This window comes from Spermophilus citellus (genome assembly GCF_964194105.1).
Source record: "Spermophilus citellus genome assembly, chromosome: 18".
Lineage (NCBI taxonomy): Eukaryota > Metazoa > Chordata > Mammalia > Rodentia > Sciuridae > Spermophilus > Spermophilus citellus.
This window is the reverse complement of record NC_138200.1, coordinates 68,508,347-68,535,688: the sequence shown is the minus strand read 5'-3', so window position 1 is coordinate 68,535,688 and position 27,342 is coordinate 68,508,347. Positions and strand designations below refer to the sequence as shown.

Below are 27,342 nucleotides of genomic sequence, written 5' to 3'. Positions count from 1 at the left end.
AGGGAGAGGGAAGAGGAGGGAAGGGGTGCTGGCCACAGACGGCAGTGGTCTCTGGGGAGTGCCCCCTGCAGCCACTTCCTCCCTGGCGCCTTATCTCTTGGGCCGCCCGGCTCGGAAAGCCGCAGCCAACGTCTGCTTCCCACAAGCACCAACTGCCCGGCAGGGGATGGGGATCAGGTGCCGGCAGCCCCCACCGTGGGCAGTGTCTCCTCCCAGCCCCACCCCTGTCCAGCCACCGGCGGGAAAGTCAGGCTGCACCAGCAGAAGGCCAGCTCAGAGCCCCTGGAGAAGTGGAGGCTCCCATGTGGGGTGCTGCAGGTGCGGGCAGGGAAGCAGCACCTGCCCCACAGCCCCGCCCAGGGTCCCTGGCGGCTGCCCGCCTGGGCAGGACTGTTCCGCCCGAACCTCACTTCCCCCCAGACTGGCTCCCTCGCAGGCTGGAAAGTGACAGTAGACAGTGACAGGATGTGAGTACAGCCCGACCCTCAGTGGACAGGCCATCTGAGGGTCGTTGGCCTGCACCCCTGCACCCCAGGACCTGGGGCCAGGAGGAGCATCCACACCGAGGGTCAGGAAGCTGACCCCGAATCCCACCCTGGTCAGACCACAGGGACACAGAGTGACAGTGGCAGGTGGCCCCAGCTCATGGGAATCCCCGCTTGCAACACTGGGGGCAGAGCCTGGGGCCAGCAGGGTCGAGAGGGCCGCATCTAGGAGGGCTCCTCAGAGACAGGCTCCCTGACTCAAAGTGGGGACATCCCCTCCGCCTGCAGGCCCCGGGCACCTGGGGAGACTGAGAGGTAGGGACAGAGCTGCCGTGCGCCCCCGCCCCGGGTCTGTGCCCCCCACTTGGCCTGAGACCGCCGAGCCTCCACCAGGGCCATGGACCACAGGTGTCTGCGCCCCTCAGGCCTGGGCACACTGGCCCCTCTGTGAGTGCCTGCTGCCCTCCCATCCTGACAGACGCTGAACCCCCGACCACAGCTTTTCTCCAGCACCGTCACATGGGGGTGCCCCCCTCGAGTCTGACTGGTCCCAGGAGATCTGAGGTGGGTTCTGGAGCCTCCAGAAGGTGGGTAGCCTCCCAGTGAACTCCAGGCTGCTGGGCAGGTGGCCCACCACCCACCTGTGGCTGGTCACCTCCAGTGGCCCATGGGGCAGGGGGCGGGATTCACCCCAAGGTTTTCATCAGCCATACCCCCACACCCTGTGTGGGCCGTGCAGAGACGCTGCCTCGGCCCAGCCGGTGGGAGGTTCCTGGAGGGCGGCCGGGGCCCAGGAACCCAGAGAGGGGGGGAGCCCTCTGGAGCCAGAGCTGGACGGGAGGCTGGTCAGAGGCCCACCAGGACTCACCCCTGGATCTGCCCCAAGGCACAGCCAACCCCAGAGACCCATTGGCTGGGCGGCTCCAGAGTCGGGGACAAGCAGAAAGGGGCCTGGGGGGTCTGTTGGGAGCAGGTGGAGAGGTGGAGACCCCAGACCTCTCTGGCTGTGCCTGTGGGAGGACAGGCAGGCTGGGAGGTGGGGGCTCTGGGCCAGGATGGACACTGCCCCGTGTTGCTGACCTGCCCCAGGGCGAGGAAACACCACCTCCCACCAGGGGCCAGCCATCAGGGCTGTGCAGGGCAGCTGGGCAGCAGGAGGAAGTTGTTGGAAAGTCAAACCGGAATGACTGAGAGGGAGGGCGGGCGGCGGGGACCCAGATGGTTCCTGCTGGGGAGCCGGGGGTGCAGCTGCGGCCCCTGGCCCCCACCGCACTATCACAGCCACACAGCTGGCTGCCTTGCCCCTGCAGCCTCTGGCGGACCTCCCCCACCGTCCCCAAGCCCGCCCTGTCACATGAGCCCCTGCGGCCTCCCGCCCCTTGCCCAGGGCCAGCCACCCAGGCTGCAGGCAGCAGTGCTAGAAGGGCCTGGAGCTTTCGGGGGACAGAGGCCAGGCTCCAGAACACCCCGCCGGATCCCACCCTTCCTCTCTCCCTCCAGACCCCAAGAGGTCTGGGAGCGGCACCTCTGAGAGAGGCCTGCCAGGACTGCGGGCCAGGGCGGCCAGTCCAGCCTCCAACCCACCTCCAGTTCCATGTCCCGAGCAGCCTCCACGCTGGACGGTGGACCCCTGGCATCCGTGCCCCGGGGACCCAGGAAGGGCGGTCCAGGTAAGAGGCTGGGCCGGGGCGGGGGAGGGGCCGTAGCTGAGCAGGTGGCAGACTGTTCGACAACGACAACGTGGCCGGGTGGACCCGCCCCAATTATCAAGGTGGCCCCCCACGGAGCAGCACCCCGCAGCTGGGGCAGGTGGCCTGTGAGGCCCTGGCAGGTGCCAAGCCTCACCCTGGCCCCACCCAGGGGCAGATGCTCAGCCCGTCCAGGAGAGGGTGGGCTGCACCTTCCATGTGGGGGCTGTGGCTGGAAGTCGGGAGTGGGGCCCGCAGAGCCCCCTCCTCCCGGGACGCCCCCGCCGCTGCCTCTACAGGTTGGGAGGGGAAACCAGAGGAGAGGGTGCTGGCCCCAGGCGTCAGGGAGCAGGCCATTCCTGACTGGGAGTGGGGGGCGATGGAGCCTGGGCAGGGCTCAGCTTCCTGACACCTTCGGACCCCAGCCCACCAGTCCCTTGGCCCTGGGAGGGCCCCATCCCATGACCCTGGGGGCTCAGAGGTACAGGTAGACAGCCCCATTCCCCTGACCAGCCACGTGGCTCCTCTCTGGGCAGCCTCTGGACCCTTCTGAAGCCCACAGTACCAATGTTCCCGTGCCTCTGCAGACCCAGGCCTGGCTGTGCCTGACTCACCCAGCCCGGGGACACAGAAGGGCCTCCTCTGCACGTCCCAGAGAGGCTGGCCCCCGCCTGCGGCTAGCCCAGGGCCCGGTGACTCGCAGGTAGCTTCCACACCGCTGGCTTCTCTCAGGGGGTGATTCAGAGACGCTGGCGACGGAGGCGTGGGCAGCTGCCCCTCCTCTGGGGGTGGTCCTGCAGGCCGGGATGTCCTGGGGGCCTGTGGCCTGCTCTGTCCCTGCTGCTGCATACCCTTGGGTCAGCTGCTTCCTCAGCTGGCCTCAGTTTCCTCCTGTGTCAGACCCTGCTGCTCCGGGATGGATGTGGGCATGGCCTCTGAAAGGCTGGGAGGGGAGGGAAGAGAGGGTTCCAAGGTGCGTGGCCAGAGGTGTGTCTGACTGGGGTGTTGACCCTGGAGGAGGTCAGGGCCAAGAGGTGGCCTTGACCCCCACTGTGTGTGCTCGTGCCTGCAGTGTGGGCTGGAGGTGCCCTGAGCAGATGGTCTGGGTGTGCCTCTGGTAGGATACCCAGCCACTCACAAGGTCACTTCTTGGGCCAGGGACTCCCCAAGGCCCCTCTGGGGCACCTGCATTTCCAGGAAGCACCACCAGGGGCAGTGTCGAGCTGGGCCCTGCTGGAGGAGGCTGTAGAGGCTGTGGAGGATCCTGGCCCAGGAGGAGGGAGGCCTGGGCCCTGGGCCCCAGGAGGCCATGAGAATCCTGGAGGCCTGTTGGCTGAAGGATGAGTCTCCCCCGCTGCTGCTCACAATTAGTGGCAGGGAGAGTTGGCCACGGCCTGGTGGGCAAGGCCCTCACCCCCTCTGGCCATGTCAGGCCCGGAGGTCAGCAGGGCGCAGGGAGGCCTTGGCCCTCCACTCCTGACCATCTTCTGAACGGTGATCCTGAAGCAGCGGGCATGAGTCAGGGGTTAGAGGTGTGTCTACAGGCTGGGCTCTCCTCTGTGCCAGGGAGGTGGGCCCTGCTCGTTGCAAACACGGCAACCTGCAAACCCTGTCCAGGGAGTCTAGGGAGAGAAAAGCCAGGTGCCCGCGTCCGCAGCAGGAGACGTGAGGATGACAGAAAAGGAGGCTGAGTCAGAGGACAAACTGCCTCCCCTGGAAGGGAGGCCGAGGTGCTGGGGAGGAACCAGGCCAGGCTGGCTGGCCATGGAGGACGGGGGTCCAGCTGGCAGGCTTCAGCCTAAGCCCACGGGGAGGTAGTTCGCTGGCCCCACCGGCGGAGCCCACACAGAGGCAGGGAGGACAGGGGCCAGGTGCTGAAAGGTGACAGGCAGCCGGACGCCTGCCACCTGGCCTGGGGGTGGTGGCACCCAGAGCTTGACATGGGCTGGCTCCAGGGACATTCCCACCCATGCAGCCACGGAGTCAGGCCACTCTCGGGCATGCCCTTCCCCGCTGGATGGACGCCTCGGGGCTGCAGAAGCCAAGTGTGGTTCCTCTGCACTGGCCAGTCCTCACCCAGGGACAGACACCTCGGGGAGAAAGACTTGGAAGAGAAGGTGCATCTGCACAGGGCGCTTAGGCTTTTCTCGTCTCGTTCCCTAAAGGCACATGTGACAGCTGCACACGGGGCATTCACACCGCGTCGGTGTCATGGGTGACCTGCAGGTGATTGATTTATGGTGTCCGGGAGGATGTCTGTCGGTTTTGTACAAACAATGTTGTTTATACAAGGGAATGAGCACCGCAGATTCTGGTGTCCCCAGGGGATCCTGGAACCCGTCCCTCACTATCCCAAGGCACAACTGTACAACAAGCTGGGGACTGAAATGGGAGAGGACCCTCTGGAGTCTGGAGGCCAGGAGGCTGAAGTACAGCTGTGGCAGGTTGTGCCCCTCCAGCTCGGCAAGACTCCTTCTCCCTCTACCAGTCCCTCTCCGTCCCTCTCCGTCCCTCTACCTCTCTCATGCTCCAGGCATCCCCAGCCCCCGCCCCACCTCCCTCTTGTTCACCTCATGATGTTAGGGTCTCTTCTGTCAGGGTCTGAGGCCCAGGGCCAGGTGGGCAGTTTGGAAAAGCTCCAGCACTGTAACATCAGACTGACCATTGAGTGGGCTTAGGTAGGGGGCTGGCCCTAGGGTGCTGCTGGCTCAGGTGTCCCAGCAGGGATCTGGAGAGGGCAAGGAGGAGAGTGGACTGTCCCCCAGCCCTCCCGCCACCCACGTGGCCCACAGGGCAGCTTTCTGGTAAGGGATGGGCTGGTCAGCTGTAAGCGAAAGACGCAGGATCAAGAGGGGCAGTTTATTTTGGCTCATGGCCTTCGGCCGGCTCCACAGCTCTGGGCCCAAGGTGAGACAGAAGGTCGTAGCTGAAGGGTGTGGCCCCAGGAAACAGAGAGAGCACCACTCACCAGGGACCAAGAGAGCCCAGGGACCCCCCAGCCACACCCCACCTGCCTGCTGTCACCACGCAGACAGTCCATATGGCGGGCCAACCCACTGACCAGCCCCAGCTCTCAACCTGACCCCGCCACCCCTGGGCATTCCCCCGCTGTCCAGTGGCCCAACCTTGAGGAAGGCTGGTCCTCTGTGCCAGGGAGACTGGGCCCCCACCCTGAAAACCCTGTCCAGGGGAGCGAGGGAGACAGGGTGCAGGACAGGCAGTCAGGCCAGCTTCGTGGGGGACGTGGTCCTGGGGCTGGAGGTGGACACCCTTCACGCGGAGCCGGCTCTCACTTTCTCCCCAGGTCGAGGGGGAAGCCTCCCGCTGACGGGTCCCAGCACGGCCCCTCTGACAGGTTGGTCTTGTGATGTGCAGAGATGGGAGTAGCGAGGGTGAGGACCCCCGTTCCCCTGCCCAGTTCTCCTTCCAGGGGACACATGCCAAACCCGTCCACCCCTCTGGGGGAGCTGCCCTCAAATGCCCATGGGCTCTGGTCATTGTGACAGTTATCGATGGTCATGGAGTCAGAGGTCAGACCCAAGCAGGGGTCTGTCTGCCTGGCCCAGGGTGTCTGCTCAGAGGTGGAGGTGGCCCTCAGGAGGGCTGCCCAGAAAGAGGTTGGAGGCCCTCGAGGGCAGGGCTGCCCTGACGTCGCGACTTTGGGAAGAGCAACCTGGTGCGAACTCTGTCGACCGCTCGGCACTCTCCTCGCAGCCGGTAGCTCCACCACACCCAGGGCCTTCGTGTGCGCTGGTCAGTCTCTGGAAGCTGCCCAGAGCTCCTCAGAAGGCCTGTCCCCCGTCAGTCTTTTCCTGCTGCATTCGGCTCCTTCGGTGGTCATCCCACTGGGCAGACCCGCCGCCTCCCTGTTCCACGTGTCCCCTGCCTGCCTGCTCACCGTGGCCGTAGCACCCAGCTCAGAGCTCAGAGAGAAAGGACCCCTGGTCTCCGGCAGGCACAAGGCCACCTGCTCGCACTCCTGCTGAGGCTGAAGCAGGACGGGCCGTGGGCCTCAAGATCCCCATCTGCCATCTCAGCCTGGTCAGAGCAGGATCTGGGCCCAGAGACAGGAGGAGACGTCCTGGCCCACAGCAAGCAGGGCAGGGGCAAACTGGGCCCCCGGGTGCTGGACTTTAGGTTTCGTGCTGGGCTCCAGCTCAGGGGAGGGACTCAGAGACTGGCCTGAGGGAGCCCGAGCTCTGGGTGGGAGCCTCATGGTGGACTGTTTGCTGCTGTGTCTGAGCCTCCTGGACACAGTGGATCCAGGCGTCTGGGCGCCTTCCAGCACTGGCTGGGGTCATCCGCCACATGGCCTGGGAGGCCTGACTGTCTGGGTCTCTCTAGTCAGGGCCTCCGTCAGAGAACAGTGAAGGGCCTGTCCATGGAGAGGTGCAGATGAGCCAGCTCACCCCGAGGGGCCTGTGGGGTGTCCCTGAGGTGTGGGACCAGCAGACGTCACCAGCACGTCACAGGCTGCTGTGGGACGGCCGGGGCATTCCTGGGGCTGCTGAGACCCACCAGACCCCCTTCAGCTGCGTCCACCTCTGCCCCCAAGCAGCCCTGGATTTAGGGCCTGACCTGAGCCCAGCATCGAGGCTACAGCCCAACCTCCCTTAAGTCTCATAAGGCCTCCGCTCCTGCCCAGGCAGGGGGACAGGGTCACAGCTGTCCCTCCAAGCCAGAGGGCATGTCCCTAGGAGCCAGGACGCCCTGCAGTCAGAGCCTCAGAACTATCACAGGCCTTAAAGATGGCAGATCTGGTCCCTGACTTCCATCTTCTCTTACCTCGTCCTCTACCGAAGGGACACGGGGCACGGGCTAGGAGGGGAACGGCCACTCATGGCCACACAGTGTGTCAGTAGTGAGTGAGCCCCAGGCCTCTGCCCACCCACCCCATGCTCCCTTCCGGCTACCAGCAGAGGAACTGGGCTCTCCAGCAAGCCCATCCCGCCCAGCACCTGCTCCGGAGCTGGGCAGGCTGCCCCAGATGGCCCAGCTGCTCACTGGGGAACAGCCGGGCGGAGGCCATGCCAGTCCTGGAGGAGGGGTCTCGGGAAGGACGCTGGGACCTGGGGAGGCAGGGGCCTCCAGGACATGGGGGACGAGGGATGCTGGGAACACAAGCCACACCCACACCCGGAGGCTTCCACAGAGCCCAGGCCCTCCCCGGAGCCCTGTGTCCTCCATCGCACCCTGGGAAGACCAGGGAGGGAGGGAGGACCCAGGAAGATGGGAAGGGACGGGGCCCAGGGGCCACGGCATGGCTTCCCCTCCACCCCCTCCCTCTGCAGCACCGACTGCCTCACGGGCCCTGCAGTGTGTCCCCGCCCTTCCCAGCCCCGGTACCTAGTTGGGGCCGCGTGTGCACAGGCCACTGTCAGGAGGTGTCAGGCGAGCCAACCTGGGCTTGGCATCAGGGCCACCCTCAGATGGGTGGGCCAGGAGACCCCCTGCTGGGCAGCACAGGTCTTCCCGAGAGGGGCCCTGACCTGCCTTGTGGTACAGCGCCATCATGGGGGACAGGACAGGCGTAGCGCCAGGTCCCATCTCTGCACCTGCCAGAGCAGCTGGCCCCCCCTCTGCCCGACCCCCCAACTCCCTGGCTGTCCCCAGAGCTCAGGCAGAGCCCCGGAGGGCCACGGGATGGGCCCACTGTGGACCCTGGCCCAGCCTGTGAGCATCGCCCCCCAAAAGGGGCTAGAAGCCCAGTCATGCAGCAGGACAGTCAGGAGGACCGAGGGGCCTGCCCAGGTCATGACTGTGGTCCTCCTGGGAAGTACTGTCCACTGGGGGGAAGCAGAAGGGAGACTCTACATTGGCCTGGGTACGTTGGGTCTTGGGCCAGGGCTAAGCTGCAAGGCCAAGGCTCTGTCCTCTGTGCTGGACACAGGCAGCCCTCTTGACCTTGGGCCTCCTCATGTGTGAAGGGTGGGGGGCTGGACCTAGCCACCCTCGAGGTGGAGACCAGCTGCCTGCGTCCACCGAGTCCCCCTGAATGCGGCTGGTGAAGAGGGGCCGACACAACAGAACCCCAGTTCACCCCATGCCTCCCCAGGGAGCCCGGCTGGTGCCGCCCCTGCAGCTGCCCCTGCCGACAAAGGCCAGGACAGCCCAGCAGAGAGGGAACTGGGGAATTCACCCCGCCCCGCGGGCCCCAGAGCTTCCTCCTGGCCTCCCAGATCGGGGCGCGTTTTGAGTGCCTGGAAAGCCCCAGCTTCACAGACCCTGGAGAGGGTGCGGGGTGGGGGCCGGGGGCCCTCACGGCTGCGTTCACCACCCCTCACCTCAGTTCTCAGCCGGGGTGCACCTGAGTGCACCCAGAGCCAGCTGGGGCCAGCAGGGCACCGACGTCTCCACCGCATCTGGGGTCTCCTCAGGAGCGGGTCCCTCGCCGCCTTCAGGGCTTTCCCACTGCTGGGTCCTCGCACCCAGAGAGGTCTGAGGTTTCCACCCACGACACACGCTCTGTGTGGGGACAGGGCTCCCCAGCCCTGCAGACCCTGGAGCTCAGGCCCAGAGAGGCGGCAGTGTGCCCGTGGTCACACAGCCTCCCCACGACACTGCGTCCTGTCTGCCCTGCTGGTGGCCCACATGTCCCCAGGCCAGGCACGGCGCTCCACCTGCAGAGGTGCCTCCTGTCCTCCCCACTGGGAGTGGCTCATGCAAACCTGATGCCAAGCTTCCTCCCAGGTGATCTCCAGGGGGACCCCAACGATGGCCTTGTGTCGATGTCCCCCAGCCCTGGACAGACTGACAGGCAGCGGCCAGAGCCACTCCCGTCCCCCCACAGCGTGCTCTAGACGGAGGGCTGGGACCTCACACTCTGAAAGCGGCAGCACTGCCGCTGCCCAAGTCCCTAGGGGCTTCTCCTGTGCCCAGTCCTCCCCAGACCCAGCAGTCGCTAGGTCCCCTCAGCAGGGGTTCCTTGCCTTCGTGCAGGGGCCATCCCCACCGGGGGTCCCCATGGGGCTCCCCACCCAGAGCAGAGTGCAGCCGGAGGCGAGAGGCAACTTCCTGCCAAGGCGAGATTGCCAGGTGCTTCCTCCCTCCGGGAGGCAGCTGGCCCCGGTCCTGCAAGGCCGCCCTCCCGCCACCCTGCCTGTGCACCTACAGTCCATCTGCCCACTACCCCCCACGGAGGCCTGTGGATCCTGCCTCAGGTGTGGCAGGGGGTCCTTCCCAGCCCTGCAGCCTCCAGGGGCTACGCAGACAGCTGGTCCGAAGCCAGCCCCGATGACCTGTACAGCACGCAGGACTCCAAAGTCCTCTGCAGAAACAGGGTGCAAACACTGGAGTACCGTTGGCTGAGTACAGTGCAGCCAGACGTCCCTGTGTATGGGTTCAGGTGGACACTGTGGCCTGCAGCTCCCCCTCACTCTCCTTCCCTGGGACACTGGCTGTAGAACACAGGGCATCTCTTGGGCAATGCCCATCAAATCCCTATTGGACATGCTGCTCCAAGGGGTTCCTCAGTCCATGGGAGACTGGACAGGAGGGGCAGCTCTGGTGTACCAGCTCTGTCTATACCTAGCAGTTATGGCTCGGGAGCCTCTGGGGTGTGACTCAGATGGTGGAAAGTCCTGGAATTTGCAGGCCAGTGAGCACATGGCCTCCTGGGCACCTGGGAAAGTCCGCTGCACTCGGAGCAGGTGGTGGGAATCGCCTGGGCCTCCCTTTAAGGCAGAAGGAAGAGGTAGAGCTGCCTCCTCTGTTGTGTAGGTGGCCCGAGGGAAATTTGGCACCTGCCTGCGCTCCTGGGCTCCCTCTGGCCGCCTTGGCCCAAGCCTCCCACTGAACAGCGCTGAGGGGGGTGTCAGCGGGGAGGGACGTACCAGGGACACCTCGGGGCCTATCCAGAGGCCCAGTGCTCTGTAATGCTTTCTAAATGTCTGCTTGCATGCTCCCTAAAATTTTTTTTGATGGACTAAGACCTCCCCTTGATGTGCAATCTCTTATGAAATGACCTTACTCAGCTCAGTCGCATGCAAACCTGGGACTGCTGCTTTTTTGGTGGATAACGGTGGCCCAGTGCATGATAGAGAAGTTCCCAGAGGTGACAGCAAACCACACCCCATAGCCTCACCCCTAGGTCACGAGGACAGGTCTGAGCACCCAGACAGACATGTGGGACATGACCAGGTCATACAGACAGCATCCAGGGCCTCTGGTGTCCTTCTGCACCCATTTAGAGGGGGCCCTGCCTGGTGCCCGACGGGCTGCTTCCCAACGTCTGAACACCATGGTTTCAACAGCCACAGAGGGAGTGTTCCTAGCACCCGCACGTGCCACCCATGCTCAGCACCCATTTGCATGAAAGCCTCGAAGCTGCAGACTTGGCTCACTACCTTCCTGGAAATTCTGCCTTGAACACTATTGGCAGAATGTCCTCTCTGGAAACCAGCCCACCAAGAAGGACGTTTGTCAGCTCTTAACTCAAATGAGCATGTTACTAAATGCCCCAAGTATGTCACTTTGAATTCTAACACTGATATAAATGGATGGATGAATGGATGAATGATGGATGGATGGATGGATGGGTAGATGGATGGATGGATAGGTGGATGACAGATGAATGGGTAGGTGGATGGGTAGATGAGTAGGTGGATGGGTAGATGGGTGGATGGGTGGATGGGTGGGTGGGTGGGTGGAGGGATAGGTGGATGGGTGAATGGGTAGATAGGTAGATAGATGGATGGATGATGGATAGATGGTTGGATGGGTGGGTAGATGGGTAGATGGGTAGATGTGTAGATGGATGAGTGGATGGATGGATGGGTGGGTGGATGGGTGGATGAATGGGTGGATAGATGGATGGATGTGTGAATGGGTAGATGGGTGGATGGATGGGTGGATGGATGGGTGGATGGGTAGATGAATAGATGGATGATGAATGGATGGGTGGATAGATGGATGGATGTGTGAATGGGTAGATGGGTGGATGGATGGGTGGATGGATGGGTGGATGAGTAGATGGGTGGATGGGTGGATGGATGGGTGGATGGGTGAATGGGTGGATGGATGTGTGGGTGGATGGGTAGATGGGTGGATGGGTGGGTGGATGGGTGGATGGGTGGGTGGATGGGTGGATGGGTGGATGGTTGGATGGATAGGTGGATGGATGGGTGGATGGGTGGATGGATGGATGGATGTGTGGGTAGATGGATGGATGGGTGGATGGGTGGGTGGATGGGAGGATGGGTGGATGGATGGGTGGATGGGTGAATGAATGGATAGGTGGATGGGTAGATGGATGGATGGGTGGATGGATGGGTGGATGGGAGGATGGGTGGATGGATGGGTGGATGGGTGAATGAATGGATAGGTGGATGGGTAGATGGATGGATGGGTGGATGGATGGGTGGATGGGTGGATGGATGGATGGGTGGGTGGATGGATGGGTGGATGGGTGGATGGATGGATGGATTGGTAGATGGATGGGTGGATGGATGGATGAGTAGATGGATGGGTAGATGGGTGAATGGATGGGTGGATGGATGGATGTGTGGGTAGATGGATGGATGGGTGGATGGGTGGGTGGATGGGAGGATGGGTGGATGGATGGGTGGATGGGTGAATGAATGGATAGGTGGATGGGTAGATGGATGGATGGGTGGATGGATGGGTGGATGGGTGGATGGATGGATGGGTGGGTGGATGGATGGGTGGATGGGTGGATGGATGGATGGATTGGTAGATGGATGGGTGGATGGATGGATGAGTAGATGGATGGGTAGATGGGTGAATGGATGGGTGGATGGATGGGTGGATAGATGGATGGATGGGTAGATGAATAGATGGATGATGAATGGATTGGTGGATGGATGGGTGGATGGATAGATGGATAGATGGATGAATGGATAGATGATAATTGAATGGATAGATGCATGGTTGGGTGGGTGGGTGGATATGAAAATGGCAAAGAACACAGGAAGGCAGGCAGGGAGGAAAGTTCAGGGTATACTTTCCAAAAGATTAAAAATGTAATCTATGCAAATACATAATGAGCTTGTGTCAAAGATGCATTTCAGACGTGGTCAGGGAAGAGGCAAAGACATAGTGAAATGGGGGAGGAAGATCAGGAAGGACAGGTGAGAGAGGAGTCAGTGGCCTGTGTGGCTGGGACAACCTCCCCTGTCCACTCCCCTGTCCCCTCCTGTGATGCAGGTGCTGCTCCTGCTGGCCTGATGATTGCTGGTCACTTCAGTGCCAGCACATAGTAGGTGCTCAGGAAATGCCGTCAGGGAGGGGGCGCTGGGAGATGGCGGCTGGAGGCTCACTGCCTTCGAAACACCTTCTTGACACCTTCAGGGTGTGAGAACGGCACCGCACAGAAACGGCCGGCTCAGGCACACAGACCTGACCCCATCTTTACAAAGGTCCGGAACAAGAGGACACACAGGACTGAGTGGGTTAGAGACCACCAGGGCCAGAGGGTTAGGTCTAGGAGTGCTGGCTTCGCCCCGAAAGGTAGACCCAAGGGGCTCACAACACACCAGGGTCCCAAGGCCCCTTCGGGTTGTTGAAGTGGAAAGTCTACGTTCTCTTTATTTTACCACATTTTTAAAAAACTTAATTTAAAAAAAAAAAAGCACAGTGGGTAAGCCCCACCCCAGGCCCAGGCCTCCGCTGACCAGGGCAGGCCTGTCCACAGAGGGTGGACCTCTCTGCTGGCAGAGAGCCTGCTGACCTGGGCTCTGCTCCCTCCCTCCCTCCCACCTGGGCCTGTGCCCACGACACGCCTCCTCCCACCCTCTGCAGACTGCTGTGGGGTCTGCCCGCCCGTGCCTGGCCCACAGCTGCTTACCTGCCTGCGTCCACCTGGCTCTGGGATCCATGAAGAAGGGGTTATATTGCTCCCTGACCACCTGACCTCCTCGCCCGCAGGCCACAGGGTGCCAAGGACCCTCTGCTTCCTGCACCAGTGAAGCAAAGGAGTCATGGGCAGGCCTGGGGCCCCTCCCAAGCCAAACAGGAGAGGCGCCATGGAGCTGCCCAGGGCCCGGCCTCCACCTCAACATCAGGCGAGGCTGGGAAGGAGCTTCCCTGAGAGGGTCACAGCAGACAGATGCTGGCGTGCAGGCAGCTGCAGGCTCCGGCAGGTCCCTCGGCAATGCTGTGCCCGAGAGCTCCGTTTGTCTTTGGGGTCCTTGCAAATGGGCTTGGGTGACCAGGCCCCACCGACAGCCCTGCCTCGGGAGCCTCGCGCCTCTCTCAGGTCAGAGCACTTCCCTGCTGAGCCGGGTGAGGCCCCAGTGTGACTGCGAAGCAGGAAGAAGCCCGCTGGCCCTACAAGGCTGGGCCGGGGGTCGCAGCCTCTTGAGAATCCCCCTTTCTTCCTGATCCGCGGTCATGGCACCTTGGGGAAAGCATCAAGGTCAAAGAAAGCCATTTAAACACCACTGTATGTGTCAAGCTGCTACACGAAGGCCCAGGCTGACTTCCCCCAGGCCGCGTGTCCTTGGACACCCTTGGTGGCTCTGTCCTGGGTGCTGAGGCCCACAGTCCACATCTCTTTTCCTGTTGAAGGATGCTGGAGAGGGGCCAGCTCAGGGGGAGAACGGGTGGCCAAAGAGACAAGAGACAGGGCTCCACTGCTGCTCACAGGAGCCCTCGGCCCCGCCGCAGACCCTTCTGGTTCGGCCCCCTCATCCACAGATGTGAACTTGGATAAGTCGAAACTCAGAGAACAAACCCGTTCAGTGCAAGCGTATCCCCAGGGTCGGCCGAGACAGGCTTGCACCAAGAGCGGCTCCTTGTGTGCGCCACGCCTCGTGGGCCATTCAGACCTCGCGGGAAGCCTACTTTGGTCTCTTGCCTGGAGACGATCCTGCAAAGTGGGTCTCGGGACACGGACTCTCCAGACGCCCCATGAGCAGCAGGAGCCCAGGGGCTGGGCCTCAGTCCCCATGTGAGATGTGGGACATGCTTCTGCACCCCCGTCAGGCGCCCCTGCAGAGCTGGAGCTTGAGCACCCGGGCTCCCTGCAGCCCCACCCACCCCTGCCTAGCGGAACTTCCCCTTCCCGCCAGGAGCAGTTCCCCATCCGAGGAGACCTCAGCCCTCAGCTTCTCCCTGGGAGTTTCGGGCTCTCCGAGTTATTTTAGGTCCCCTCCGGCCACACCCAGAGCCCTGGTGCCCACCTGCCTGCCTCACTGCCTTTGCACGGGGGCCCTGCCCGGAGGGGCAGCGCCTGGCCCTCTCACCTCCTCTGCCAGCAAGCCAAGGGCCCAGTCCACCCGCCGGGCCTGCCCGGCTCTGCCCTGGCCTGACGGCGGCTTCAGGCCCTGCACACACAGGGCGCAGGCTTGCCACCACCACACACATCGGGGTTTGGCGTCCTGCGCCGGCAGCCTCACCCCTGACTGATCTTGGGGCATTTGCTCACCCCTAGGAAGGCCCTCCCCATGAGCCAGACCCCTGCTCCACTGCCTGCTTTCTGTCCCGGGTTGCCCCACCTGAGTGTGTGGCCGGAACGGAGTCACAGGTGTGGCCCTCTGTTCTGTCTCCTGTCAGGGGCTCCTGCTGCCTGGGGCGTCCATGACGTGCCGTGGGTCATGCAGACTTCATTCCTGGCCAAATCATATTTGATCCTGAGGACTTCCAGGGAGAGAATGACCAGTAGGCAGGGGCCGGGGCCTGGAGTCTGGGGCAGGCTGCGGAGTGAGGCCGGCTCTGCCTTGGGTCCTGGCTGAGGCGAGGGGCAGCACTCCAGGACTCCGGGAGGCCAGGGCTTTGTCCAGGCGCTGCAGCTGGTGGTGCTGGCTGGACAGCACGGGGCGGGGGGACGGCAGCTCAGGGAAGTCAGAGTGGGTGACGGCGCCCGAGAGGCCAGGGGCCAGGAGCCCTGGACAGCCTCACACAGGGGGGCCGGGCCAGGCAGCCCCCTCTTCACCCCTTAATTCTCCCTGAGGCTCACGGCAGGGTCAGTTGATGATGGGTGGCCATTCTGGGAACTTCTGGAGCAGTGTCTTGCTGTAGGTGGCTGCAGGTTGGGGAAGGTGCGATCACAGGAGTCGGGTGGGTCCTACCACCCTGCCCCAGGATCATGTGACTCCACACAATACCACCTGGGCCCCAGTGTCCCTGCTGGGTGTGGGGACAGTCACTGTCCTGCCCACAGAACAGAACGGATGGTTCACATGGGCTGTGGGGCCATGCCCTTCCTTCTCTGCACCGGGGTGGGGCAGGACCAGTGGCCAGGACAGCTGGAGGGCAGGGGGAGAGCAGAGCCCTGAGGCCCAGGGAGAGCTGTGGCCCGAGGGGTAGGGGCAGGACGAAGGCCCTGGTGCTGGTCAGGAGCCTGCTTGTGGGGTCTGCCAGGATGGGGTCTTCCTCCCCACCATGCTGTGAGCCATGCCAGCCCCCAGGCGGCTGGTGGCCTCCAGGGCTGGGAGCAGGCAGGCCTCCTGACTCACTGCTGGCCAGTCTCCATCCCAGACTCCGGGGGACAGGACACTGTGTGGCTTGGCCTGGGTCAGGGCCCCATCCGTGTGGCTGGAGCCCTGTGGTCAGCCTTGGATGGGCTGTTCTGGTAGGGCCACCAACCTTTGACAGCGGAGGGAAGGCTGTGTGCTGGTGGCAGGGCGGGCCATCAGAGGAGCGGCTGGCAGACCGGGGGCAGGACTGTGAGGGGCAGGACTGTGAGGGGCACCTGGAAATTGCTGTGCCACCCAGGCTTGTCCAAGGTGCGTCACACACGGGACATGACAGGACGTTGGTTCAAAGTGTGAACGTGCCCTTGAGCGTGTGCCCACCCCCCGAAGTGCTGCCGGGGACACCTGGAGGCGCGGGCGGCTGGCTTCAGCTGCTCCTGAGGGAGGAGGGACCCTGCGGGGCGGTGGCTCCTCGGCTTCCCGCCCCGCCCCTGTTGCTCTGTGGGCCCAGGGAGCAGAGGAGCCACACGCCGTGCCCCAGGCAGCCCAGAGGACAGGGCGGCCGGCAGGGCACAGCTGGCCCACTGCCCATCCTCTCCGAGGCAGGAGCAGGCATGTGGAGAGACTTAGGAGGGGTGCAGCCGTCCTGACAGGCCAGCGAGCCAGGGGCAGGGGGCCTCACTGCAGCGAAGGGGGCCCCCAAAGCTCACAGCAGGTCATCATGGGGCAGCACGGGGAAGCCCATGATGGCTCCAGTGGCCACCGAGGCCCTGCAGAGCTGGAGGTGTGTGGACCAGGGCTCAGCACCGGGCCTGCCCAGGTCTCTGGCTCACTGAGGGCACCCCCGTGGCACAGCAGGGAGTGGACAGGCCTCTTCTGGCCCAGGCACTAATGGACCTGGGCTGCTGGAACCAGGGTCTGGGCTCCCTGGGCACTCACCCCCCTCGGGGGCCTTGGATCCAGGGTGCCAGTCAGGACACAGAGACTGCAAGTGGCATCACCCAGCAGGAGGGAGGCAGGCAGCCAAGCCCACGCCCCTTCTGCGGCACTTCCGCCCTGGGACTGCCCCTCACCCAGAGCAAAGAGTGGGTTCTCCCTTCTCATTAGTTCAAAACCCCGCAGAGCGGAGGGGACGAGACGGGAGGGGCCCGAGAGAGGAGAAGAGAAGGTGCGTGGCCCTCGGGCACGGGGTGGCTGTGCCCCAGGCGTCCTCCTGGTGGAGAGGGCACTCTGCCTGTTGGCTTGCTCTGCCGGCTGCTGCGGTGCGGCTGGTCCTGGAGCCCCATGGCGTGCATGGGCCCGGGTCAGGGCCCCCCGTGGAGCAGGGGACTCGCTCTGCCCACGGGCAGCTCTGCACTATCTCTGAGACACCGGGCTGCGTCGTCACCAGCGGACGCTGTTTCCCTTGATACTTTCAGGACTTCGTTTTGCCTTCCTTAATGCAGGTGGGCTTTGTCCCCCCAAAGGAAGTGAGAAATATGACAAACTTGTCCTGTGCCACCTCCAGAGGGCACGTGCTTCCCCAGGGACCTGGGGCACCCTGGCCCCACCCACACTCCCTTTCTGGTGTGCATTGCCAGAGTCTCTGGCTGCCAGTCATTCCCACTGCCTTTGCCGGTCCTGGTTCCAATCTGAAGTCCAACAAATGCCAGCAAGAACTCAAACTTGTCTTTGGGCCACTTTACAACTGTGTGAGCAAGTGGGTGCACACACCTGTGATTCCAGAGGCTCTGGAGGCTGATGCAGGAGGATCGAAACCTGAGGCTGGCCTCCACAACTGACAAGACAAAAACAAGCTTGTGTGCCTGCAGCTCTTCAGTCCCCAGTTCCCAGAGCTGTGGCCACTTCCCTCCAGCCAGCAGACCACGACGGAAAGAAGGGAGGACCGAGGGGGATGGGCCCAGGAGAGGAGCCGCCCACACTGCATGAACAGCCTGGTCCAGGCTCGGGGCAGCAGACAGCAGGACACAGGGCCACGCCGCCCACGGCCTCCCTCCTCCTTCCTCCCAGCGGACAGCGGCCTGTTCTCACTTCGCGAGAGTCCAAACGTGTTTCCACACCTTTACACAGAGGCCTGCTCCGAGGGAAGGCTCCAGGGCCACCTGGCCTCAGCCTGGGTGGGCCCTCGCACACCCTGACTGCTGTGGACCACACCAAACGCCTCTGGTGGACACACCTGGCAAATGGGCTGGAGATCCACTCCAAGGCTCTGGATGACCATTCCACGCTGCCCAGTGAGTGCCCAGCGAGTGCCCTGCAGAGCTGCGGGGCCGGCTCCCCAGCTCCATCACCACACCAGGCCTTGCCATTTGGTGAGATGGCCCCTGGGTGGCCAGTGAGACCGAGGCCCCCTGCAGCCCAGGGTGGTGGTGCTCCGTGGGGCGGGAGGTGTGCAGAACCCTTCCTGCTCCGAGCTCAGGGAGGCTGGGGTGAGCACGTCACCAGGACAGCCAGGTGCAGAGGACCTGCTGCATGAGAGTCCAGCGCCCAGGCCAGCGCCCACCCTGCCCTGTGCTGGCAGCTGCGTGGCTAAGGAGGTCCCAGTCTCCCTGCCCAGCCGCACCCACTCCCACCACGGCGCCTCCTCCTGGGCCGCTCCCTACGGTCTGGAAGGGTGGCCCTCGATGCCCAAGGCCTCCTTCTGGTGGACATCACCCCTGTGCAGAGATGGGGTGGCCAGGCCAGGGCTGAGACAGAACCCACATGGTCAGAAGTGAGAGCCGCGGTCGGAGCCCATCCTGGCTCGGCCACCCCGTCCTGCATCTCTTGGGGCCAGTGGCCTCGTCCTGCCCAGGGGCCCTCTGCCTGCGGTGACCGATGGTGGTTCTCTCACCCCAGCCTCGTTCTGCTCAGGGTGCCCAGCCAGGGCTCCAACACCACACAGACCAGTGACCTCGGGTTGGGCCCTTGGGAGCCGCGGGGCCCCTCCCAGGACTCCCGGGTCCCCAGGAGCACAGAGCCCGGCGGGGAGCCGCGGGGGCCCAGGCTGCAGCACCCTCTGGTCCCGTCTCAGCGCAGGTCCCAGGGCCTCCCCGGACCTCGAGATTCACGTGGGGGAAGGAGCTGGAGGGGGACACACAGGCTGGGCACATGGCTGCCTGTGGCGAAGGGAGTCCCAGGATGACCCTGTCCTCTCGTGGGATTTTGATATTGTGCTCACGATAATGTGTTTTTGTCACTGATTCTAATATTTTAAAATTCTGGATCAAAATGCAATTGCTATTGATCACCAAGTTTTTAGTGCCCCTAAAATTTCACTGCCCTGGTTGGCCCTGCTGATCCTTCTTTCCCACGGTGGCTCCTAGGTGCAGCTGGGAACGCAGAGGCCTCTCGTGGCCCATGGAAACCTGGGCCAGGAAGGTCCTGCTGGACCCCAGAAGGGTACTTCGGGCCTGGCTGAGGACAGTTCACCTGGTGACTGGTAGAGCCATCTCTGCTCACAGACAGAGGTGGCTGCGAAACAGTGACACCCGAGAAGCCTCTGATGCAGTGCACTCCCTGTGCAACCTTCCACTGCAGTCCTGATAAAAGGCAGACAGTTGGATCCCCACACCTGCCCTGTCTTTGTCTCCTGCAGCATGCTGCAGACTGGGGGATGGGGTGAGGGTGTCAGCAGGTGGCCTTTCAGATGGCTAATTCACTTAGCAACATGCACACCAGGGTCCTGGGCCTCCCGGTCCAAATAATTCCTCCTCCTCCCTGGGTGGACCCCAGCCTGTTCATGCACCTTTCGAAGGATGGCCTTGTTGCCTCTGGCTTTGAGCCATTGTGAATGAAGCTTTGTATGAGTCTGTGTTTAGCTCACTTGGGTAAGGCAGTGGGGGCGGGACCATGTCTGTGATCCCAGCAACTTGGGAGGCTGAGGCAGGAGGATCACAAGTCAAGGCCAGCCTCAGCCATTTAGCAAGACTCTGTCTCAAAATAACATAGAAAGGGCCGGGGTGTGGCTCAGTGGTTACGCACCCCTGGGTTCAATCCCCAGTACTACTAAATAAATAATGAATAAAAATGAAACTCCCCTCTTGTGTGTGGGTAGCACTAAGGAGCAGGAGCAGGGGTAGGTCGTCTGGTTGTCAGTGGTGAGGTCCCCAAGCCTCCTTCAGGGGCACAGCTGCTTTGGTCTGCACCCCCGGGTGTGCCTGGGCCTCGCCGTCCCGCCTGCCCACTTGCCTGGCAGCTCCTAGACAGGCGCCTGCTCAGACCTTTCTCCTATGAGCTGGGATCTGTCTTCTCTCCAGAGCTGCTGGGCATCCTGGAATAGGCAGTGTCTGCGAGCCGCTCCCCCGTTGTGTCTTGTCATGTTCTCTGCAGAGCAAAAGTCTGAGATGTTGGTAAAGTGCAGCTTGCCAAGCCCTTCCTTCACGGGTCATGCTGATGTTACACTTGGACCTGAGTGGAATCCAACTGTCCCGGGAGTCAGTTTGTACATTTTTAAACAGATAATGGTTCCAATCCAACAGCCATGATCCCCAGACCCATTAGCCACCGGCTTATTTACCAGTCCACACTCAGAGTAGGTCAGGTTTTATACTCTGGCAGCTAGACTTCTGTTGCAGCTTCTTGGAGGTAACAGAAAAGTGTCTGTGGGAGTCCATAGTAGCTCAAAAGCTTTTTGCAGGCCACCGTGGGTGATGGCAGACAGGTGGGTGATGGAGGCACGTGGGACGTGGCAGGTGGTGCTGGGTGCCTGCACTTGGCCAGGGCTGCCCAGCGTGAGGCTTACCAGGTGTCGGAAGAAAGACCTGTGGTGCAGCAGAGGAAGCACACCAGGCTGGAGTCCGTCTGGGTGGAAACCGGAGCTGGCAGCTGTGGGGACTGAGGGGCACTGCCCTTGGGGAGGGTCAGGAGAGCAGAAGCAACCCAAGTAGGCCTGGGAGCCTGAGAGTGGCCGTGACGCAGAGGAGCCCCAGTTGCAGCAGAGCACCTGCCTGGCACCAGCCTGCACAGGGCTCCTGGGCAAGGCAACGTCCCTCCCAGGCCTCCACAGGAGTGGGCCTCGAGGCGTGGGCGGGCTGGCTCCCTGGGGGTGGCTTCAATGCCAGAGCAGGGAGGTAGCTCCTCTGATGTGAGTTGAGCTCCTGACTCCACAGACACAGCCCGTGGGGGAACCGTTTCCCAGGTCTCGGGGGCTCTGCCTGTGTGCTGTCTGGCTTGGGGTTGGTCTCCGGAGGGTGCTCTGCCTGGCCGGTCAGGCTGCAAACCCTCAGGCTTGGGTGGATCCTCCTCCTCCAACACAAGCTGCAGGACCTAGAAGCACTGTATGGCCAACGGGGAGAAGCCCGGGAGGCCAAGTGGGTGGCCATGCCCAGCGCAGCGGCAGCTGTCAACACCCATGATGTGAGCATGATGTGAGCATGATGTGGCTGGGCTGGGCTGGGCAGTAGTCAGCCCACTCAGCACAAAAGGGAGCCCAGCCTCTATGTGTCCACCAGCCACAGCTCTCAGGTGGGCACTAAGGACCTCTCAGGAAGGATGCAGTCCCATCTCAGCGTCTGGGGGTCAATGGTTGTGAGCGCTGCTTCATTCAGGGCCCCACAGCCACTCAACACAGAAGATCCACAGAACTGGGACAGCAATGGGCCCACCCATGAGGCCCGTGAAGGGCCACGCCAGCCCTGGTCTGGCCTCCTGCCCCAGGGGGTCAGAGCGACACACAGCCCACTCCTTGCACCCCAACATCTCTGAATCAGGAGGCAGTTGGGGTGAGAACGGCGGGGTGCTCTCCTTCCTTTGTGGCACACAGCACAACCGCATCTCAAGTCCTGGCCCTGGGAGCCCAAGGAGGCAGGGGACTGGTGTCAACCCACTCAGGCGGAACATCTGCCGCCTTAAGACGCACACCTGGCATTTCAGATCCTCACCCTTGTGTGCAGTGGGCTTGGGACCCGTCGCTGCTCCACAGAGCAGGAGAGGCACGTGGGCAGACACCAGCCAAGAGTGACTGGAAAACTGGGCAAAGTACAGGCAGATGATGACTGAGGGCTTTAGACCACAGTCAGTGGTGGGACTGGACAGACCTCTGCCCAGTGCCCCTGGAGTGGCCGGTGGCCAGGAGCTCCCACTCTGTCTCAGTTTACCTTCTCTGCAGCTCCCAGAGCCACATCCCAAGAAGGACTGGGGAAGGGAGAAACAGGCAGAGCAGCAAACCTGGCAGGAGAGGGACTTCTTTTGGCACATGGCTGCTTTTATACTTAGCAATTGGAGACCTTGAGTCTTCACACGCAGATTTATGCCAAATGAGATGCAAATCAAGGCACTGCTGCTCTGAAGTTCTAACCCCTTCTGTCTCCTAAGAGGGTGACCCTGGGACCCTTGCATGTCTCTAAGAAACAGTGTGTGACCCGGGGTGAAAGAAAAGAAAAGGCGCCAAGTTTACTAACAGGAACCAAATGGGCAACCGCATCAGCTGTGTCAACCAGCCCTCCAGGAAAGGGGCAAGGCGGCTGGGGCTCAGGCCCAGGAAAGGAGGGAAGAGGAGAAAGTGGGGCGCGGAACCCGCGGGGCAGCGGTTTGGGGCCTTTCTGCAGGCCGACATTAAAATGAATGATATGCAAACGTATGCAAAGCATATGCGAACGCCCGGCCGGCCGGGCTGCGGGGGGCGCGGGAGGCTGCGCCCTCCCCGCAGGCCGCCCAGCGCCGCGGGGACCGAGGCCGAGCGCGCAGCGGGGGAAGCGCGCTCCCTGCCGGCCGAGCGTGGAGGTGGCCCCGGGTCCCCGCCGCCCCACGGAGCGCGCGCTGGGGGCGCGGCGGCCGGAGGAGGGGCGCCCGGCGCTGGCCTCCCGCCCGGGCGCAGACGCCTTGGCTGCGGAGCTGAGAGGCCGGCGGCCGCCGACTGCTCCGAGGTGGGTGTGCGCAGCAGCGCGCTCGGGCCCCAGCCCTCCCGGGGCGCGGCCTGCGGAGCGGGCGGGGGTGGCGCGGCGAGGGGCCCGCCCGCACGGATCTCGGGGCCCCGCGCGGCCCACTCCCGCACCCGCGCCTCGCAGGACAGCGCGCCCGCTCCCGCCCGCACGGCCCCGCGCTCTGGGCGGCCCCCGCGTCCCAAGCCCGGTTCGCTGCCCCGGGGCGAGGCGCGAGCGGCTCCGGGCGTGAGGCGGCGCCCTCTCCCGCGCCGACCGCACACCGGCCGGGCGCCTCTCCCGCGCCGACGCCCCGGGGCGGAGCGAGCGCAATGGGCGCCGAGCGGGAGGCAGGTGGCGCAGCAGCGGCGGCGGGGCGCGGGAGGCGGGGGCGGAGCGCGCGGGGAGGGGGCCGCGGGGCCCCGTGAGACGCGCGGGCGGGCGCGCGGCAGCCGAGCAGAGGCGAGGCGGCTGGACGCGGCGGCCGCAAAGCCAGACCGCCCGGGCGGCGTGCGCGCTTTGTTCCCGCGCGGGCGGCTGAGCCCAGCGGCATGGCCCAGGCGGCCGCCCCGCGCGCTCCGGCCCCGTGGCGCGCCTGAGCCCGGCGCCGCGCGAGAGGACGACGCGCCGATCGCCCCCAAGTTACGGAGGTGCGGAGGGAGTCCGAAGGCAAAGACGCTTCGGGAGCCGGGTGGCCAGGGAGCGACCGCCCGCCGCGCGCCGGACCTCGGGACCGTAAGTGCTGTGTCCGCCCGCGCGGCGCCGCTGTCACCGGCTCAGCCCGCGCTGTCGTCCCAGGTCTGCGTCGCAGCCGCACGGAGCGCACGGGCCGCCCCCGCCCCCACTTTACAAAGTTGTGCCCGCGGCAGGGTGGAGCCAGCTCAGCGCCCACCCATTTGGGCGAGTGCACCCCCCAGGTGAGCGGAGAGCCCGACCCTCCGGGGGTGTGGTTAAACTTAAGGTGCTAACTGAGCGCCCGGCGCGGCGCGGAGTCCCGAGACTCCGCCTGGAGCGACCCCGTTTCCTGATAAAGCTCCGCGGCACGGGGGACAGGGCCCGGACTGGGGAGGCAGAGGAGTACCCTAGGAAAGAATGGGGTGGCCTGGTTGGGGAGGAGGGGCTGCTGGCTCCCTCTAGCTCCTCCCCCTCTTGTTTTGGTCCCTGAGCTGCCACCCAGGCCGGGGTTGCTCGGTGATGGAGCAAGGTGTGCCCTGCTCCGCGGTGGGGAGGGGGGCCCGCAGGTGTTCCCTGGGTTCTGATGTTCCAGGTGCTCAGGCCAGCCCTGGGGGGCGATCTTGCTCACAGCCTTTGGGAACCATCCATCTGTGTGTAGGGCAGGCCTGGAGCCAGGCTGTGGGAACAGTGGGGAGGAGGTGTGAGCCGATGAGGAGGGACAGATGGCTGGAAATTCAGCCCCAGTCAGTAAGGTGGAGCAGAAGGCAGCCAGGCTGGAGGCACCCAGCTCCCAGGCCTACTCTGAGCACAGGCTCTGAACTTGGTGTGTTCTGGGTGGCCAGAGTGGCTGGCAGACCTGTGAGCCTGGAGCCCCTCCCCCACAGCAGCCCCCAGCTGGGGCCTGACCCTGACCCAGGGAGTAGCTGCGAAGAAACACAATCTTGTGTGCTTGTTTGTGGGTTAGTCTGCGTGGCCATCAGGCCCGCTCCTTAGACCCTGTGGCCAGGGTGTCAATTCACTGCCTGACTGGGTGTGTGTTTCCTCCCTGGGCCCAGAAACAGGTTCCCGGGCGGCCACTCAGGACAGGGCTGGCTGGAGACAAAGGGCCCAAGGTTCCCAGCCCTGGCATTGCCCCTGCAAGTTGCTGGTCCAGGCTTGAGAAACTTCTTGAGACTGGCACTCGGCTTTCTCCCAGACCTCCCGGGTCAGGGCCGGGAGTGAGAGAGTCCAGCCTCACCTGCCCAGTTTGCAAAGCCAGCGGCCCCCGTTTTCCATGCAGGGGAAGGGGAGGCAAGGCCCTGCAGACAGTGCCTGGGCACATACACAGAGTCTGTGTGGGGAGCACCAGGCTGCAGTGGACAGTGGGAGCCAGAAACGTGGTTGGCCCTGGGCAGGCAGGTGCCAGTGGCAGGGAGCTGGCAGGCGGGCTCTGTCCTGAGCACCCTGCCCCAGAGCCATGCTTTGGCATTGTTTTGCTGGGCTGAGACCACTCCTGTGCACGAGAGGGAAACGCAGAGAAGGAAAGCTGAGAGCTGGAGGGGCAGCTGTTGCACTGGTGCTGCCCGAGCTGGACGGTCGCGGGCAGGGAGACTATCACATTAGGACCAATTTTCTGGTGGAATCTGCCTCACAGGGTCGATGCTGTCCGTATCTCTGTTGATTGGGGGAGTGGGAGGCGTGTGAGTGGTTCCTGGTGCTGGGGCCTCTCACTGCTGTGTGCAAAGCCTGGGCTGGCGAGTGGAGGTCACCCCAGCCTCCCCCATGCCCTCTGGGGCTGCTGTGCCACCCACCGGTCCTCAAGGTCCTGGTCTCTCCTCCTGTCACCGGGTTATCCACATAATTGAGTTACCACCTCCAGGAAAGCTCTGGTTCGGCTCCATGTATTTTCTTTTCTGCATGACTGGAAGAGATTAATTTTCCTTCCTACGCATGGATCTGAAGACGCCGGAGGGCTGGGTCACTAATCTGCAGGATCCCAGCCGGCAGGGTTGCCACCGAGGAGGGCCGGACTTGGCACTGCCGCCTCCTTGGGGGCGGGCCTCCTCCTGCCCTGCTGCCCTGCAGGCGGGCTGTGTTGGGGTTTCTGACCATCCAGCCCCCCCCCCCCCCCCCCCCCCCCCGTGCACCAGGGCAGCAGGGTGGGCTCTGTTTCCTCCCCAGGAGGAGCAGGAGAACCTCATGTGTTTGCACCTGTGCGTGCACAGGCAGGTGTGTTCGGGACCCCGTGTGGGATTAGCTGGTGTGGTGGGTGCCAGGTGCAGGAACTGGGCTGGCTGCGTCTGGGCCTGCCTGTCCTGCTCACTGCTGCCCAGCTCCGCGTCCCACTTGCAGTCGCTGTCCAAGACCCGTGACCACTTGAGGGAGGTGACGCTTTCCCTCCCTCCGATGTTCAGAGTCCTGGGGACAAGTCTGACCACAGCCAGCCCTTTGAGTTGTGGCCTCCTCTGCCTGGGCCCCAGGGTCCTCTTCTTGGGGCTCCTGAGCACACCTGGGTTCTGTGGTGACTGAGGTTGATTCTGCAATGCAGGAGCCTTCCCCGGGCCTGCCTTAGGCAGGTGGCCACAGCTGTCATGGATACCTGGGGGCAGCCGCAGGACAGTATGCCTCGCCCTCTGCCCTGTGTGGGTCATGCAGACCCAATACCCGTCTTACCCAAGTGGTTCCTGGCCTCCTGAGGCTCTGGCCGCCCTTTGCTGGGCGGGGGCGGGGGTCCTTTGAGACCAGCTATAAGCCTGACATTGTCTGCTGTGTGGACATGGTGCTCACTGTTGTTGGAATCAGGTCCAAGTGGTGATGTGGCTTCTGGGCCTCCAGGGCTCAGCTCCAGGCTGGTGACAGTGTGGCCCTGCTGTGGCTGCTGATGGGACAAAGCAGGCTCTGGGAGTGTGTGCCACCATCCCTCATTCTCTTGTCAGGTGTTGATTGAACACCTCCTTTTTGCTGGGCCAGGGGCCGGACATTGTTGCTGACGCGGGTCCATCGGGCTGCACTGGGCGAGGCGTGCCCCCCTGCTTCCCATTCACACCGTCCCAGCAGGTAGCTTCCGTGGACCCCCCTTTCCTACCCCAGGAGGCTCAGAGCTCACAGCTCAGCGGCAGAGATTGGGGAGCCCCCTGCAGTGCTGTCCGGTGCAGCAGAGGTGGGCACCCTGGAGCTTCCACCCAGTGGCCAGTACGGGGCTGGCAGGGCAGTGGGCTTCACAGAGCACCTGGCAGCTTGTGTGCATCCTCAGCTGAGACCACCCTGTCCACTGGAGGGGAGGGGACTGGATGGGGAAGAACTGTGATTGGTGGGGGCCAGCAGGAGGGCCAGGGCTACTTTGGGGCAGTTCACAGGGGCCTGGGATCTGGTTCTATTCTACGGAAACAAACCTGGCTCTTGGTCTCCCCAGACGCTGCTGTGACTGTGGCCAGCAACTCAGACCTTCTCCTGGGCAATAAGAACTGATCCTGCTTCTGAGGCTGCCCCGGGGGGGTGCTCTGGGGGGCTGGTGTCAGGGGAGGGCAGGCGAGGGTGAGCCGTGGGGATGTGCCCTGACCACCTTGGCTACCTTCCCAAGCGAGCAAGGGCAAGAAGGGCCTTGGGGCCACACCCACAGTGGAAGCCCGGTGTCCTGCCCTCGAGCCCCAGCCTGACCTGACCTGGGCGGGGCCTGCTGCAGTTTCCTGAGGCAATAAAACCCAAGGCGGACTTCTGCTTTGTGTAATTGGTGGCATCTCACAGGAGCCGGCTGTCACTGGGAAGGTCAGCAGAGGAGCTGGCCTGATGGGAGGAGGGTGCGGCAGCCAAGACTCAGGCCGGCCCCAGGCCCCCTCCACTCAGGCGCTCAGCCCCCACCTGCACCCGAGTGTGCCCCGGGGCCCCCAGGGCTGGAACCTGGTGGACGTGGCAGGAGTTTGAGGATGTCCGGCTCAAGCGCTCTTCTGTTTACTTGAGCACACTCCACACAGCAGGCAGCGGGTGGGACGGAGAGGCCGCCCTGGGAGATGCCCCCGGACACTCCCAGGGCAGGTTGGGAAGGCCCTGGTGTGCCCCAGTGGCCTGGCGATGGGGGACTCCCGAGGACCCCTGTAGCACCCAGTGACCCAGGGAGAAACCAGCCGGCACAGGACACTGGGTCCCCTCTCACAGGTGGAGAGCTGGCAGGTGGGATGGTGGGGTAGGGACACTCCCCAGGACCAGGCCAGAGGCAGCCACAGCCCCTGGTCCAGCTGGGAGTCCCTGCCCTGTCCTGAGAAAGTGGGGAGTCCGTCTCTGAGCCCTGTCTGGATTGGATCCCCTC

General features: G+C 63.6%; 1 protein-coding gene across 5 annotated transcripts in view; it reads left to right on the top strand.

Moving 5' to 3' along the window:
• Nucleotides 1-1,960: 1,960 nt before the first annotated feature.
• The window catches only part of CBFA2T3 (CBFA2/RUNX1 partner transcriptional co-repressor 3), a 65,813-nt gene continuing 40,431 nt past the window's right edge, over nucleotides 1,961-27,342 (top strand). The window contains exon 1 of one of the 5 annotated variants that reach the window (XM_081273149.1): nucleotides 1,961-2,155. In XM_081273149.1, the coding sequence (XP_081129275.1) occupies nucleotides 2,080-2,155 (76 nt within the window). In that variant the 5' untranslated portion in view covers nucleotides 1,961-2,079. Of the gene's footprint in view, nucleotides 2,156-22,250; nucleotides 22,392-22,700; nucleotides 23,121-27,342 lie in introns of those variants that run through there. The other 4 variants (XM_081273156.1, XM_081273158.1, XM_081273155.1 and 1 more) reach the window with 4 other exon arrangements.